Below are 15,053 nucleotides of genomic sequence, written 5' to 3'. Positions count from 1 at the left end.
CGGGCTGGGAACCTGAGAGGAGAAAAATTCCCCTCTCAGCTGAGAAGCCTGAGATATATATTACCGCAAAGGAATCTTGCGAATTTACATCTTTAGATCCCTTAAAATAAGTGACATATCATCCTATAAGGGTAACAATTAGAACTTATAACCTTAAAAAACCGAACCCTTATTTTAGGAAAAAAAAAAAAACTAAATTTTGCAGAAAGAGAAGATCGAAAGAAGGAAAGCTGATTGTACAGCTGCAATGCTAAAAATGAAGGGTGGTATTTGGCAACCGGTTGGGGAGAAGGGAATGCGGGAGTGAATATGCCGCCGGAGATTCCACTGCCTTGATGTAATAAATACAGAACCGCTCTCCCCTGACTTTCACTCGTCCTTCTCCTTCCTCATTCCTCGTTCGCTTCCATTCTCCATTTTATTAAGACTAGGACTCAACTCAGGTAGAGTGAACGTTCAGGTAATTCTTCTTACTTGGCTACTTGCAATTTCAAAAATAGGGTTCCGGGCAATCTTTTAAATTCTTTTTCTTCTCTTTGAATTTTCATTATTTGATTTATAAAGGTTTCTGTTTCTCCTGCTAATTTCTTGTTTTATTTTCCCATATTAATGGAGCCATTTTGTGGCTTTCAAGAATGGCCTTTTTTTCCCCTTGTTTTTATATTTATGTGGGTTTGAATCTTATTTTTCTAATTAAACCCACTTCCTTGTTTTTTCTTTTTCATTCTTGTTCAATGTAGATATTTCATTAATTTCTAAATATTTCCCACCGTTGCAGTTGGGTAAGGTAGCAACAAAGCCATGGCGGGCTAGAAATTGGAGGTTCTTACTGCGCTCGATGCAGCCAAGACACAATTTTACCACTTCACTGCAATTGTAGTTGCAGGAATGGGTTTCTTCACAGATGCCTATGATCTGTTCTGCATCTCACTTGTCACCAAGTTGCTTGGTCGCATCTATTAAACTAAAGAAGGAGCAGAAAAGCCAGGCACATTGCTCCCAAATGTATCGGCCGCAGTCAATGGTGTTGCTCTGTGCGGCACACTTGCAGGTCAGCTCTTCTTTGGCTGGCTTGGTGACAAGATGGGTCGCAAGCGTGTCTATGGTATAACCCTTATTCTCATGGTCCTGTGCTCCATCTGCTCTGGACTCTCCTTCGGACAAACCCCAAAATCGGTTATTACGACACTATGTTTCTTCCGTTTCTGGCTTGGGTTTGGCATTGGTGGCGATTACCCACTCTCCGCAACCATTATGTCTGAGTATTCCAACAAGAAAACTCGTGGTGCCTTCATCGCTGCTGTGTTTGCTATGCAAGGTTTTGGGATTTTAGCTGGTGGAATCTTCGCCATTATTGTTTCTTTAGCTTTTAGAGCTAAGTATGACGCCCCTGCTTACCACGTCGACCCAATTGCCTCAACTGTGCCTCAGTTCGATTACGCATGGCGCATTATTTTGATGTTCGGTGCCATACCTGCTGCACTCACTTACTACTGGCGCATGAAGATGCCTGAGACCGCTCGTTACACTGCTCTTGTTGCGAAGAATGCAAAAAAAGCAGCGGCCGACATGTCAAAGGTTTTGCAGGTTGACATTGAAGCAGAAGAGGAGAAGGTTGAGCAATTGTCAAAGAAGAAAGACAACTCGTTTGGTCTTTTCTCCAAACAGTTTCTCCTCCGCCATGGGCTTCACTTGCTTGGAACCACCAGTACGTGGTTCTTATTGGACATTGCTTTCTACAGTCAAAATTTGTTCCAGAAGGATGTCTTGATGCTATTGGATGGATTCCCCCCAAAGACCATGAATGCCATTGAAGAAGTCTATAGAATTGCAAGGGCACGAGACTCTTTTTGCTCGTGCGATCTAGTCCCGAATCTTGGTTTACGGTTGCTTTAATCGATGTCATTGGGAGGTTTGCGATTCAATTGATTGGTTTCTTCTTCATGACAGTGTTCATGTTTGCGATTGCCATCCCTTATCATCACTGGACACTGAAGGAAAACAGAATTGGTTTTGTTATAATGTACTCTCTGACCTTCTTTTTTGCGAATTTTGGCCCTAATGCTACCACATTCGTAGTGCCAGCAGAGATCTTCCCAGCCAGGCTGAGGTCGACATGCCATGGCATCTCAGCAGCAGCTAGTAAAGCAGGGGCCATTGTGGGGGCATTTGGGTTCCTCTATTTAGCTCAAAACAAGGACAAGACCAAGCCTGATGGAGGCTATGTTAGATTAAATTGATCAGAATAGGGACAAAATCCCAAAAGCCAGGATCTCCATAGGGCGTTCAAGAATACAATTAAATAAATAATAGAAAATAGGAATAGAACCACTGACCTTGTTTCGCATCCATAGTGATGATGATTGCAGCGGAAAATAAAGAACAAAGATCTAGGTGCTTCCCCTCTATTCCCAAAGTAACTGGCCTGATGAGAATACCGAATGCGCAGGGACGACGAACACTGAATATCTCCCTCTCTTTCAAGAATGCACTCCTCAATAGTAATTGAGAATAATAAGTTGTGATGGGTAGAGGGGGGACCTAGCTCTCCTTATATAGTAATCCCTATAGGGTCTGACTCATCACAGTCCCAATAGGAATCTATCTGGCCCACACTAAGCCAGTCCACATTAGACTTCTAATATAACTTAATGACCTCACTTTATTAGACCAAAACCCTAATTAGCCTGGTTTAGGGATTTAATTATGTCCATATAGAATTTTATTAGAACTAAAATTCTAACATTCTCCCACTTGGACTTACATTAAATTCCTTATTTTTAAAAGGATTTAAAAACAGTTTTGACCAAAACAAATCACAGGCTAACAACTCTTTAAGAAAACTTTATGTGCACAATTTTTTAAAATAAATTGGTCTAGAGGTCATATTAGAAAGTCAATCCTATCTCATAGAGTTTTAGACACCGAATCATGGCGGTAACTGCATCTATGATCAAGCGACACAGAGCCTTCCATGGTCACGAGAGCCCTCAACTCTACTAACATGGATACAATGTGGTAGTGTGGCAACGAGATAATACTCACGTAGTGATTCCTTATGTATTATTCGTTTATCAGTCCAAAATTTCTCTTCTTTAAGTGGCACAGGCTCACTAGAGAAATAAACTTTGTGATTCTAACGAATCTGTATGTCTCATCAGAAATAACTCGAGTTATACTTTATGTGTTACAAGACATACCTTTAGGCTAACAACTTAATGCCCCAGCCTTGCTTAAGGTTAACACATTCCTTAAGACTTTAAAATCAGAAATATATACATCATGTCAATAAATAAAACACTCATGTGTTTATAAGAAACTACATGCAATGACACCTGATATATATATAAATCAAAGTTTACCATAAGGTAAAAATACAGATGAAAAGAAACTTTAAATTACAATGAAGCAAAATAAAACAAACTCCCACTAACCAACCACATCCCATGATGCAACTAAGCCCATGCCCATGATATGTCTCTAAAAAACACAAGGGCGAAGACCTTTGGTTAGGGGATCTGCAACCATATCATCTGTACTAATATGCTCCACTGTAATGTCACCTTCCTTTACTCTCTCCTTTATGGTCAAATACTTGACCTCCATGTGTTTAGACCCTCTAAGTCCTTTATTGTTGTTTATAACCAACACAGCAGAGCTGTTATTACTATATGTCTGGATGGGTCTATCCACAGAATCTAAAATGATCAACTACTTTATGAGATTCCTGAGTCAAATAACCTGAGTAGCAACCCCATGGCATGCTACAAACTTTACCTGTATAGTCAATGTGGTTACCAATGTTTGTTTTGTACTGTTCCATAATACTACCCTTCCTGCTATTAGAAAAACTTAACCAGATGTGGATCTCCTATCATTCTCACAGCTAGCAAGGTCGGAATCTGTATGACCCACTAGCTTGAGTTCAGGAATGTGTCTTTATGTTACATATAATCTTTTGTCCCCTACAAGTACCATAATACTTTATTGGCAGCAACCCAGTGGCTAAGACCAGGATCTGACTGATACGCCAAGAAGACCCATCACAAAAGTAATATCCGTGCAGTACGACTGAGCATACATGATACTACCTAGTGCGCTAGTATAAGGCACCTCATTATGTCATCCTTCTCAGCTTCATTTTTCGGGCACTGTGTCGAGCTCAGTTTGAGAATAGGAACATTCTCAGGTTTGCAATCCAGCATACTGAACCTCTCCTGAATACGATCAACATAAGCCCTCTGAGAAAAACTTAGTAAACGACGAGAACGATCCCTATGGATCTCAATGCCAAGGACAAAAGAAACCTCACCAAGGTCCTTCATGTCAAATTCCCTAGATAATAGTTGCTTTCATTTATGCAACATCCCTAGGTCACCGCTAGCAAGAAGGATGTCATCCATATAAAATATGAGAAAATAGAATTTGCTCCCACTGACCTTGTGATATATACACTGATCCGCTTTATTTTTCACAAAACCGAATGAAGTCACGACACTGTCAAACTTCAAATACCACTGCCTGAAAGCTTGTTTGAGACCGTAAATAGACTTCTTGAGTCCACGCAAGATGGTCTGAACCATCCACCGCAAGACCCTTAGGTTTAATTCAACAAGCTCCCAAACATCATTATGTTTCATCGATTCCACCTCATCTCTCATTACATTTAACCACAAATCTAACTGAGAACTAGAAACAACGCCTGAATAATTAACTGAATCAACCACACAACCAATGTCGTAGTCATGTTCTCTCAGATAGACCTCATAGATAGATGGTATTTCTGAATTTCTCCCCTTGATGGATTTTCGTGATGGTGCTACCACTGCCTCACCCTGAATCTGAGAAATCTCAGCTGGAACTGCAACAATGATAGGATCCTCAATCACGTCCTGATTGAGAGGAATCTCATCAGGTGCTACATGAATGTCAAGGATCGTTATCAATATCAGGTTCCTGAACTCCAGCAGGTGTAACTAATGGCGTAGCATGCCCCACATCCGTCTGAATAGGTAGAAGAACATGTACCAATGTACCAACCATGTCACTAACTCGAACAGTCTGAGAACAATCATTCCTTTTGGCCATATCAAATTCCAGAAACTTCGCTGCCTATAAGTCCATAATTCTAGTGTCTCATGGGGTTATAAAATTTATATCCCTTCGAATGATCGGGTAGCTAACAAAATAGTAATGAGTAGTCCTGGGATCCAACTTGTTCAAAGTCGGATAATATAGTTTTACTTCGCAGGGCACCCCAAACTCTAAGATGATTTCGGTTTAGTAACTACATGGTTAAGGATACAATGAGTAGTTTTCAAAAAACTTCTCCCATAAGAACTTAGGTAAAATTTGTCTTACTAATCATACTCTTCACGGTCGGTTATGCCTTTCGGCGACACCATTTTCTCAGGACTTCCTGGCATAGTAAATTGACCAACTATCGCGAGTCCTCTTAGTATTTGGAAAACAGGCCCTTAAGCTATCCAGCATCGCCATGTCTGCCATAATACTCACCCCCACAATCGGATTTAACAATTTTAATAACTTTCCCCAACTGTTTCTCAACTTTAGTCCCAAAAATCTTGAACTTGTCAAGAAATTCAGACTTTTCTTTAATTAAGAACAGATAGCCATATCGGGAGTAGTCGCCTGTTAAAAGTGATGAAATAAAAAATTTCTGCACAATGTGGCTGAACAGGGACCACTGATGTCAATTTGAATGACCTCCAACAGGTCAGAACTATAGACTACAGTTTTCTTCTTTATCTTGGTCATTTTTCCCTTACATCAGTCTACATAAGTTTCTAGATCACTTTCGAGAGTAGGTAGGATGTCAGACTTTATCAGTCTTTCCACTCTTGCCTTAGAAATATGACCTAACATCTTATGCCACAATGTGAAAGATCGTTCTTTAGGTAAGGGTCTTTTGGAAACAACGTTTTCAATGTTATGGAAGGCGTAGATATCATTGGGAGATAAACACAGTCTGTACAATCCATTGGACGTAATGCAGGAACCAACTTTATTTGAAACAAATTTATCATACTGTTCTTTATTTCAAAATGGTAACTACCAATGTCCAACACTGAAATCGAAATTAAATTTCGCCTGAAGGATGGTACATAAAAAGTATTCTTTACAGTCAAATTAAAACTAGAAACTAGTAATAAAATGATATCTCCCACGAACTTTACGTCAATCATATCCATCATTCCCTATGACAAGTCTTGATTCATCCTGATTTGGCCTCTTCCGGTTTATGAATCCCTATATGGTAAAAGCAACTTAGTTGCCCCGCCGTCTAGCCTCCAAGTACTGGATGAGGCTTATGATAGATTGGGCTCACAAACAAAAGCCAAAGAATCGTTACCTGATGGCCTGGGTTTTGATAACCAAGTCTTGTATTTGTTGCAGTCCTTCTTTATGTGACCCTTCTTCTTACAAAAGAAGCAGCGATCACTCTCTTTCTTGAAAGAGTCTTTCTTAGGTCCCAAATTGTTAATCCGATCGCACTCTTTATTGGCAGACTTATGAGTATGGTTTTTAGACTTTTCACTCTCATGGGATTTGAAAATAACAAGTAGTTTCTCTTCCTCGGATACAACCCTAGAAATAAGGTCATCGATACTCCAGACATCGTCCTGGGAAAGGTAGTTGGTTTTGATGATGTCAAAATCAGAAGGTAGAGTATTAAGAACTTGATGAACAATCAAGGCATCAGGAAGAACAATATTCAAGGCTTTGATTTTGGTTTGATAGTCAATCATCCAAACAATATAATCCCTAACACCCCCAGAACCATGGTATTCCATATTAAATAGCCCTTGCGAAGTCTCCCAATCTTAGCATTCGATGAAACTTGGTATCTCTTGAAAATTGCATCCAAGAATACTGGGCGTACATTTATCAGGTAGACCACTCTTAAGGTGTTCCGGTATCGACCTCTTTATAGATAGTACAGCTAAGCGATTACTCTTTTCCCATGCAGAATGCACAAATTTTTCATCCTCAGTACTATCAGCTGTTAGGTCCATTGGTTTATCTATAACAAGGGACGTATGCACATTTGCCATCTTCATGGCAAACATAATGTTCTCTTTCCACTTCTTAAAATTTGACCCAGTAAGAATCTCAATAGTGACCATGTTATTATTGACAGAAAATGTGACTGAAAATTTAAACAATGAACAGTACAATAATCAGCATGATGCAAGTACAGCTTGAAACCTTATAAGCTAATGAGAATTTTACACACATCGTTGTGAAAACACCTTTGGGCTGAATTCCCAACATGCAATTGTAAAAATCCCTACATACCAGTGGCCATGGGAATACAGCTCAACTTTCAAAATCCACCACCTTTGGGTGTGCAGAATTCTAGGGTCAGCCTATTCATATGCATACTGTATATGTACCCCTTCAAGTACCAATACATGACCACCACCTTTGGGTGTATGACCACACATTAGAGTTGAAGGACATCCCACAACTGTATGAGACCGGTGTTTCATAAATCCAACAAGGAAGGTCGCTTTGGCGGCTGCATCCTGTCGAACCCATGGAACCCTCTCTTGGGATATTCCAAAATTACTTACATCCTTAAACAAATTATGTTATTTTATACTTTATGACAAGGGGCTTAACTGTCTCAAAATTAACACAAATATGCCAACAGTATTGTTCATCAAAGTAGGTATTCCAGTAAGTCAGAAAATTAGTTCGGTTTCCAATGGAACGAATCGACAAATTCCAGAATAGGGCATGCATTAAAAGAATATCAAAAATATTTAAAATATTCATATCTGATCAAAACAGAGGGCACCACTGTGTAGAGCACGTAAAAACAGAGCTAACGCAAAAACGGACCCCAAACGAGTCTCGTAGCCCCTGTAAAGCCCGGTCAAAGTTCAAGTCAAAATCCGATTGACTGTACTGGTCAAACCGGTCCGAAAAGTCAAACCAAATCAATTTGGTTCAACCCCCGGTTCGAGTGAACCGATTCAGACCCGGTCCAATCGGGTTAGGGTCAACCCAAAACGGGTCAATACCCGGGTTAGCGGGCCGGGTTTTCGGATCAGAACCCGGGTCGACCCGACCCGAGAGGCGCACGTTAGCATCAGGCGCACGATAGCAAAACCCAGATTCCCTTCTCTTTTTTTTTTTCTTTTTTTTTTTTTTTTAACTTCTGCCGGGGAGTGAAGATCACCCGCGGCTGCCGCCGGCGCGTGGGAGGGCGTCCGGCGGTGATCCACCCACCGAAAACTCTGATTTTGCGAGCTCTACGCCCCCATGTGATCAGATTCTATTTTCGCCGGCTAAAAAAATCGGCAGAATACCAGTGTCCGTACGGGTTTTTTGGAAAACTGGAAAAAACCCTAAAAACCTTGATTCGAATCGAAAAAATTTTCGATTCCCTTATTATGTTCTATTATTTTGAATCCATATAGGTTCAAGAACGGATCTATGGAGGCTCTGATACCACATGTTAGATTAAATTGATCAGAATAGGGACAAAATCCCAAAAGCCAGGATCTCCATAGGGCGTTCAAGAACACAATTAAATAAATAATAGAAAATAGGAATAGAACCACTGACCTTGTTTCGCATCCATAGTGATGATGATTGCAGCGGAAAATAAAGAACAAAGATCTAGGTGCTTCCCCTCTATTCCCAAAGTAACTGGCCTGATGAGAATACCGAATGCGCAGGGACGACGAACACTGAATATCTCCCTCTCTTTCAAGAATGCACTCCTCAATAGTAATTGAGAATAATAAGTTGTGATGGGTAGAGGAGGGACCTAGCTCTTCTTATATAGTAATCCGTATAGGGTCTGACTCATCACAGTCCCAATAGGAATCTATCTGGCCCACACTAAGCCAGTCCACATTAGACTTCTAATATAACTTAATGACCTCACTTTATTAGACCAAAACCCTAATTAGCCTGGTTTAGGGATTTAATTATGTCCATATAGAATTTTATTAGAACTAAAATTCTAACAGGCTACCCACCTGGTATTGGAGTCAAGAATGCACTCATCGTTTTGGGTGTGATCAATTTCTTTGGCATGATTTGTACACTGTTGGTGCCCGAGTCTAAGGGCAAATCCCTTGAGGAGATGTCAGGTGAATTTGAGGAAGAAAACAAGAATGCTCAAGAAACAGAGTAGCAGGTTGGCTAAAGCAGAACCATTCCAGCTTAATCTCATATTTAGTGCTAGAAATTTATTCTTGGGAGATCCAGTTTCTGGGTTATCCTGAGACTGCATATTTGTAATAGAAAATTTTCTTAGTTTGTTCTTTTACTCTCTCCTTTGTGATATTTTTGCAGATTGAATTATTTGGTTGAATAGATCTCTCTACCTTCTTTTTACTTAGTATCGATTGATTGTGTGTCCTCTCCTTGAATGGACGAACAGGGTTTTGTTTTGAAGTTTTATTGGCATATGGCTGTTAATATATACCATGACCACCAATCTGCAAGCCTCACGCATTGATTCCGAGTGATGTTGCAATGAAACAATTTTAAATACAAAAATGGAGCAGATGAGGAACAAAGTTTTTTTTTTTCTTTTTTTCCTTCATACAATTTACATTAGGAGTTCAAAGACCATAATGAGAGTTAAAGATCCATAATCCAAAACTTCAAAACTAGAAGATAAGAGTGACATTAGGAATAAGCAAGAAGAAATTGTTCAGCTAACCGCAAGCTTGATTAGCAAGGGAGAAACGTTGGGCTTGAAGAGCTGCGGCTTCTTCTGAGACAAGGGCTTGGATGAGTAGAGTCTTCACTTCCCAAGCAGAATAAGGGTAACCTTTCCTCGCATATGAGTTTAGGAGTGCCGCGCTTGATTGCTTCAGCAACCGCGAGAAAACATTACCTCCATCGTCATTCCTCTGGGTCGCTTCTAAAAGTGTAAGGTCAGATTTGAATCTCTCGAATGCTCTCGATCCAAACACCTTTGACACTGACGATGTCTGTGGGATCATCTTTGGCCATGCCTCCCTTCTGCTGCTCCAAAACCTGCCACTCACCAACCATTCTGAGATTATTAAGCAATCTTGTTCCAATTCTCAAAACAAATGTAATGTTTAAACTGAAATTTTGGAAAGACGACCACATTTTAAATCAAACTCGGAGCTGACTCATCATCTTTGGAGGAACAAGACCGAATCATATTCAAACGATCCCCGAGTGTTCCTGATAAACTCATCATTATCCCTGTCTGTGTGTCTGAAGTAACTACAGTGGTAAATCCAGAATCTATAAAAGGGCATTACGTTTCCCGTATAGATATAATCTAGATCAAACACAGACTCGAAGTATTAAAAGTTAGGGTTTTGAAAGGAACCATTACAGTTGGAGTGAGGAATCTTACTGGGGAGTACACCGTCCTCTGTTTCTGGTGTAGATGAACCCAGGCATTATTGCACGCTTTCCATCCGCCATTACAGTGCTGGCTGCAACGCAAGAAACAAAGAAAAGGAAAACTAGACGAATCTGCAGAGCACACCTACCCATACCCATCTTCCTACCTCCACCACTCCACACTTCCAGGTTGAAGCCCCAGAGATTCCGCAGAACCATTTTAAAGGCCGATTTCAGCTTCTGGTTTTCGAAAGTCGAGCTAGTGTACTACTTCCCGTTAAGTTTACAATTTTAGCCCTCTTTAGTTTGAAAAAGACAACCTCCATGGTATATCATATATGAACACATTTCTACAAATTTTGAACTCAACGTAACTGCAAAAAATGGAAACGCACACTTATTGGGTAGTTGAATAAATACTTTTACTTTTAACCAAAAATAAACAAATACTTTACTTAAATTGTTTACGATTCTCGATTTAAACTTTAAAGCACAAATAATTATTCGTTTGGGTTTGAGAGGAGAATCTGTTTTTAATAAATCAAATGGGGAAAAGATCTTTGTCTGTGATATCACTGTTTCTTAAACTATTCTTAAATTGTTTATTGGTTATTATCTTTCTGAATTGTCCGGAAGTGTGGCCTATACCAGCACTCCCATGAGTCTATCTCTCTCCTCCCTATATGAAAAGATACCCATGTCCTCTTGTTTCGAGGAAGAGGGAGATAGATACATGGGAGTGCTAGCATAGGCCACACTCTCGGAAGGACAACTACTTCCCCTTTTTTTTTATAGAAGATTAAGCTTTTGACTTAAGATCGTATCCGGGAGGGTTTTAGAGTTATTCCTACCTACTCTTCCACCGAAGAGATTAACTTTACCGAAATCAAAATAAATAAAAGTGGAACTATGGAAGATGAGATAGTGATAAAGGGCACACCACAAGAGATCATTAACATATTGTGCGGATTCTTTCTCATACTCTCTTATAAAATTGAGGATTTGACATATGTCTTTATTTTAATTAGGGTAAATGACATCTAAGGTATCTAACGTTTCAAGAAATTACAGCTAAGGTTCCCAACGTTAATACATTATGTTTGGGATACCTAAACCAAGATAGCATTGACCTAGTTAATCAAGTTTTTAATTATTTCTAATTTTACCCTTATATATCAAATCAAACCTACCTCACACGCACAATCCCCACTTACCACAAAAAAAAAGTTACAAAAAAAAAACCTCTTCATCACCCACCTCTCATCTTCTTCGACTCCCATCTCCCAGTTCTCCCATCCCCTCTTCTAGCCCCCATCTCCTGCCTTGAATCCCCACACTCCCTTGTTCCTACCCCCATCTCCCTCCTCTTACTTCTCATCCCTTGTTTCTGCTCCATCTCTTGCCTCTCATCCCCATTACTTCCCGTCCCGCCCCATCTCCCACCTCTTATCTTCCTTAACTATCGGTTTAGTCTCGTCCAAACTGATATACTGGTTTCCTAGTGCCCAAAATACAACTCTGTTCACACAGTACACAAGGATAAAATTGGTTACTAAGGGAATTCTGCGTGTTTTTTTTTTTTGGGGTTTTTTCAAATGTCCCCCTGAAAATGGCCAAATTTACAGTTGTCCCCCTGAATTTTCACTAATTCCACGTGCACCTTTGCTTTCCAAACTAAATACCACTATAGTCCCTCAATTTTTTAACATTGATGGACCATTCTGCCCCTTGATAGGTGATCCCTGCTAGAAGTTTGTTATTGTGTTACAGATATTTTAGTTGTTTATGCTACAGAATTATTGGCATCTTGATTTGATGGAAATTGAAAAAGCTATTTTGTTGTTTTCATATGAGATAACACCGGAAAATTAATTACCCAAAAAAAAAACAAACACCGGAAAAATTTATTTCTTAATCACAATCTTGAATTTTTCTCTCTCTTGCCCGCGAGTCACGCTTGCGGTAATGGGTTTCCAAGGTCCTATTACGTCTTGGAAATTTGGAATTCCCAATAGGAAAATAAAACAAATCAGTCTCTATGCCGTGAAAATACAGCAAGATTGAAAATTTTTTTAAGGAGCTTTTCATGGATGGAGTGATTGAAAATTTTTTTAAGGAGCTTTTCATGGATGGAGTGAAACTAATAGAATTGTTCAGGTAGATAAACCACTTAACGCAAAATCTAATTCTAATAATAACTAATGGCCACAAGAAGTTATCTGATTCCTCAAGCCCTAAATGTATATAGTTCAAGTATTCAAGTTCTGAAATGTTATCTTTTACTCACTCAACCACTACATGACTGATATGATTGATTTCTGCTGTGTTTTACTAGAAAACTTCTTTACAAAGTAAAGTTTCAATCACGCACTCACTTTTGCTTGAAAAAATTGGATAAATGAGAAACGAGAAGCCTCTCACTAGTCACAGAAAGGTTTTTTTAAAACCTGAAAAAGGACACGAGATCGATCTCCATTGATTCCCACAATTCTGTGATTTTTTTTTTTTTTTGAAGTTTTTAATTCAAAATACTTACAGATTTGCTTCATGAGATAAGTTTCATTGATTGTTTACTGGATCATTTGATTCTACGTTCCAGGATTCCAATCCCATTTCTGAAAGAAACGATGCCTCACAAACAGAGGCAGAGGCAAAAAGGACAACAGACGACTCTTCTGAAAGAAGGTCCAAGTTTTGCGTTGCAGCAAAGTAATCAATAATGGGATTAGTACTGCTCCTTGAGCATGTCATGGTGTGTCCTCCCTCGATCATTAAATTTCAAATAGAATTGTGATCGATCCATACCCAAAGAAAAGCCGAAATGCCCAATTACCACCACCACCACCTACTCTGAGTTTTCGGAAGAAGAGAAGGTCTGTTTGATTCAGCTCTCAGATTTGGGGATTTTTCATTTCCTAAACGATTTGAAACCTAATTTGGTTTGACTGAGTTTGAACCGATCAAGCAGGTTTGTTTTGGGGTTTTAAGTGGTTCAAACAGGTCTCATACTCTCATGTGATTTTCAAATAATTTTGAATTTTTTTAATACCAACCGTTGGATGGCTGTCAAGCCTAAGTAACGTAAGAACTCATGGAAGTACAAGCTTTGGAAGTAAAGGAGCCGGATCCAACATAGGGAGGGACAGTCAGAGACACATTGCAGGGCTACTCAGCTCTGCTTTGCTAACAAATAAACGATTTCAGTTGTGGGAGGTGGCCATGCACGCGTCTAAGAGAATAGTACAAAACTATGCGAATGTGTCCCTGATTTTGGTCTATATACATTTCTTGGTTGCTGCCCATTTCCCGAAGAATACAAAAGTGTTCTGCTCGGTGTAACCAAGTTAGTTACACTTGAGATCATAACAATATCATATGAACTCGTTCATGTAGGAGATTAAATGGTATTACACTCTTACGGATACACAAGTAAGAAATTTTGTACGGATGGACTTAAAATTTGTGGTAAGTCGATATCTATCCACTGCAACCTATCGTCTTCTAAAGAAGAGACCTACTCCGACGACCAAAGCAGCCCGGCATCAACCGACGAAACTTTATAAGGCCCTGACGATCATCTTCCACACTCCGATGAATACAGTAGACGCCCCCACCAAGTGCATGTATCTCAAAAAAACCACCACTAGAAGAACCAAGTGTTGCGTGTGAAAACCTCCGGTACTTGGTTCGCCCGCGGATGAACCTGCAAAAACCAAGCAATGAGCGCAAGAGGGCCGGTGTGGCTCCGGCCTAGGACTCTCCGATGCTCAAGTCAGGTCTTCAACGCGACAGCGTAACTGTGTAGTCAAAAGCAAGATGATGAATGGTGCTCCATACCTGGGTATTTATAGAGTGAGGATGAGATGAGGCGGTTGGGAGAGTCCTAGTATGGTAGGAGTCCTTCTTTTGGAAGGCTCTCTCGCGTAGAGCGGAGTGGAGAGCTATTTTCGGGGTCGGACTCTTATTAAGGTAAGAGTCCATGTAAATTGTGATTTCATATTACGCTGGGATCGTGGCTCGATCCTTATCCCGTGATTCTCGGGATGTGCTGACGTGGCCCCGCGATCCCCGGTGGGGCGCTATGGTAGCCTCTGTGGAGGAGGGCTCGGCCTCGGAGGTCGGCCTAGGAGGTCGGCCTGGGAGGTCGGCCTGAGAGGTCGGCCCGTTAGGTCGGTCTCAGCAGTCAGCTCGGCCTAGGATGTCCTGTGTATGCTCGGTCAGGAGTTTATGGCTGACTTGTGTGAGCTCGGCCTCAGCCCTGGTTGACTTGTGTGAGCTCGGCCTCGGCTTCGGCTTCAGTGCTCGGCCTGGGCCTCGGCTTCAGTTCTCGGCCTCGGCCTCGGCTTTAGTTCTCGGCCTCGGCCTCGGCTTCAGTTCTCGGCCTCGGCCCTGGCTGACTTGTGCGAGCTCGGCCTCGGCCTCGGCCTCGGCTTCGGCTTCGGCTTCAGTGCTCGGCCTCGGCTTCAGTTCTCGGCCTCGGCCTCGGCTTCAGTGCTCGGCCTCGGCTTTAGTTCTCGGCCTCGGCCTCGGCTTCAGTGCTCGGCCTCGGCTTTAGTGCTCGGTCTCGGCCTCAGCTTCGGATTCAGTCCCAGTACGTTTACGTGGTAGCTTTTGGTTGGTTGGGGGATTTTATGACACATCACAGGCCCCCCCACTCATCAAGGCTCGGCTCGTCCTTG

At 40.9% G+C, this 15,053-nt stretch overlaps 1 protein-coding gene and 1 pseudogene across 1 annotated transcript; one reads left to right on the top strand and one right to left on the bottom strand.

Moving 5' to 3' along the window:
* The first annotated feature begins 778 nt into the window (after positions 1-778).
* Positions 779-9,305, top strand: LOC122641907 (annotated as a pseudogene).
* A 279-nt stretch (positions 9,306-9,584) lies between these two features.
* On the bottom strand, positions 9,585-10,566 carry LOC122641909. Its single transcript, XM_043835237.1, has 2 exons — positions 10,385-10,566; positions 9,585-10,029 (listed from the first exon to the last, which is right to left on the bottom strand). The coding sequence occupies exons 1-2, from the start codon at positions 10,531-10,533 to the stop codon at positions 9,705-9,707; spliced, it is 474 nt and encodes a 157-aa protein (XP_043691172.1). The 5' UTR covers positions 10,534-10,566; the 3' UTR covers positions 9,585-9,704.
* Positions 10,567-15,053: the final 4,487 nt, after the last annotated feature.

The sequence above is a fragment of the Telopea speciosissima genome, chromosome 10, assembly GCF_018873765.1.
Source record: "Telopea speciosissima isolate NSW1024214 ecotype Mountain lineage chromosome 10, Tspe_v1, whole genome shotgun sequence".
Classification (NCBI taxonomy): Eukaryota; Viridiplantae; Streptophyta; class Magnoliopsida; order Proteales; family Proteaceae; genus Telopea; species Telopea speciosissima.
The sequence above is the reverse complement of the archived record's forward strand: the minus strand, read 5'-3'. Positions and strand labels throughout refer to the sequence as shown.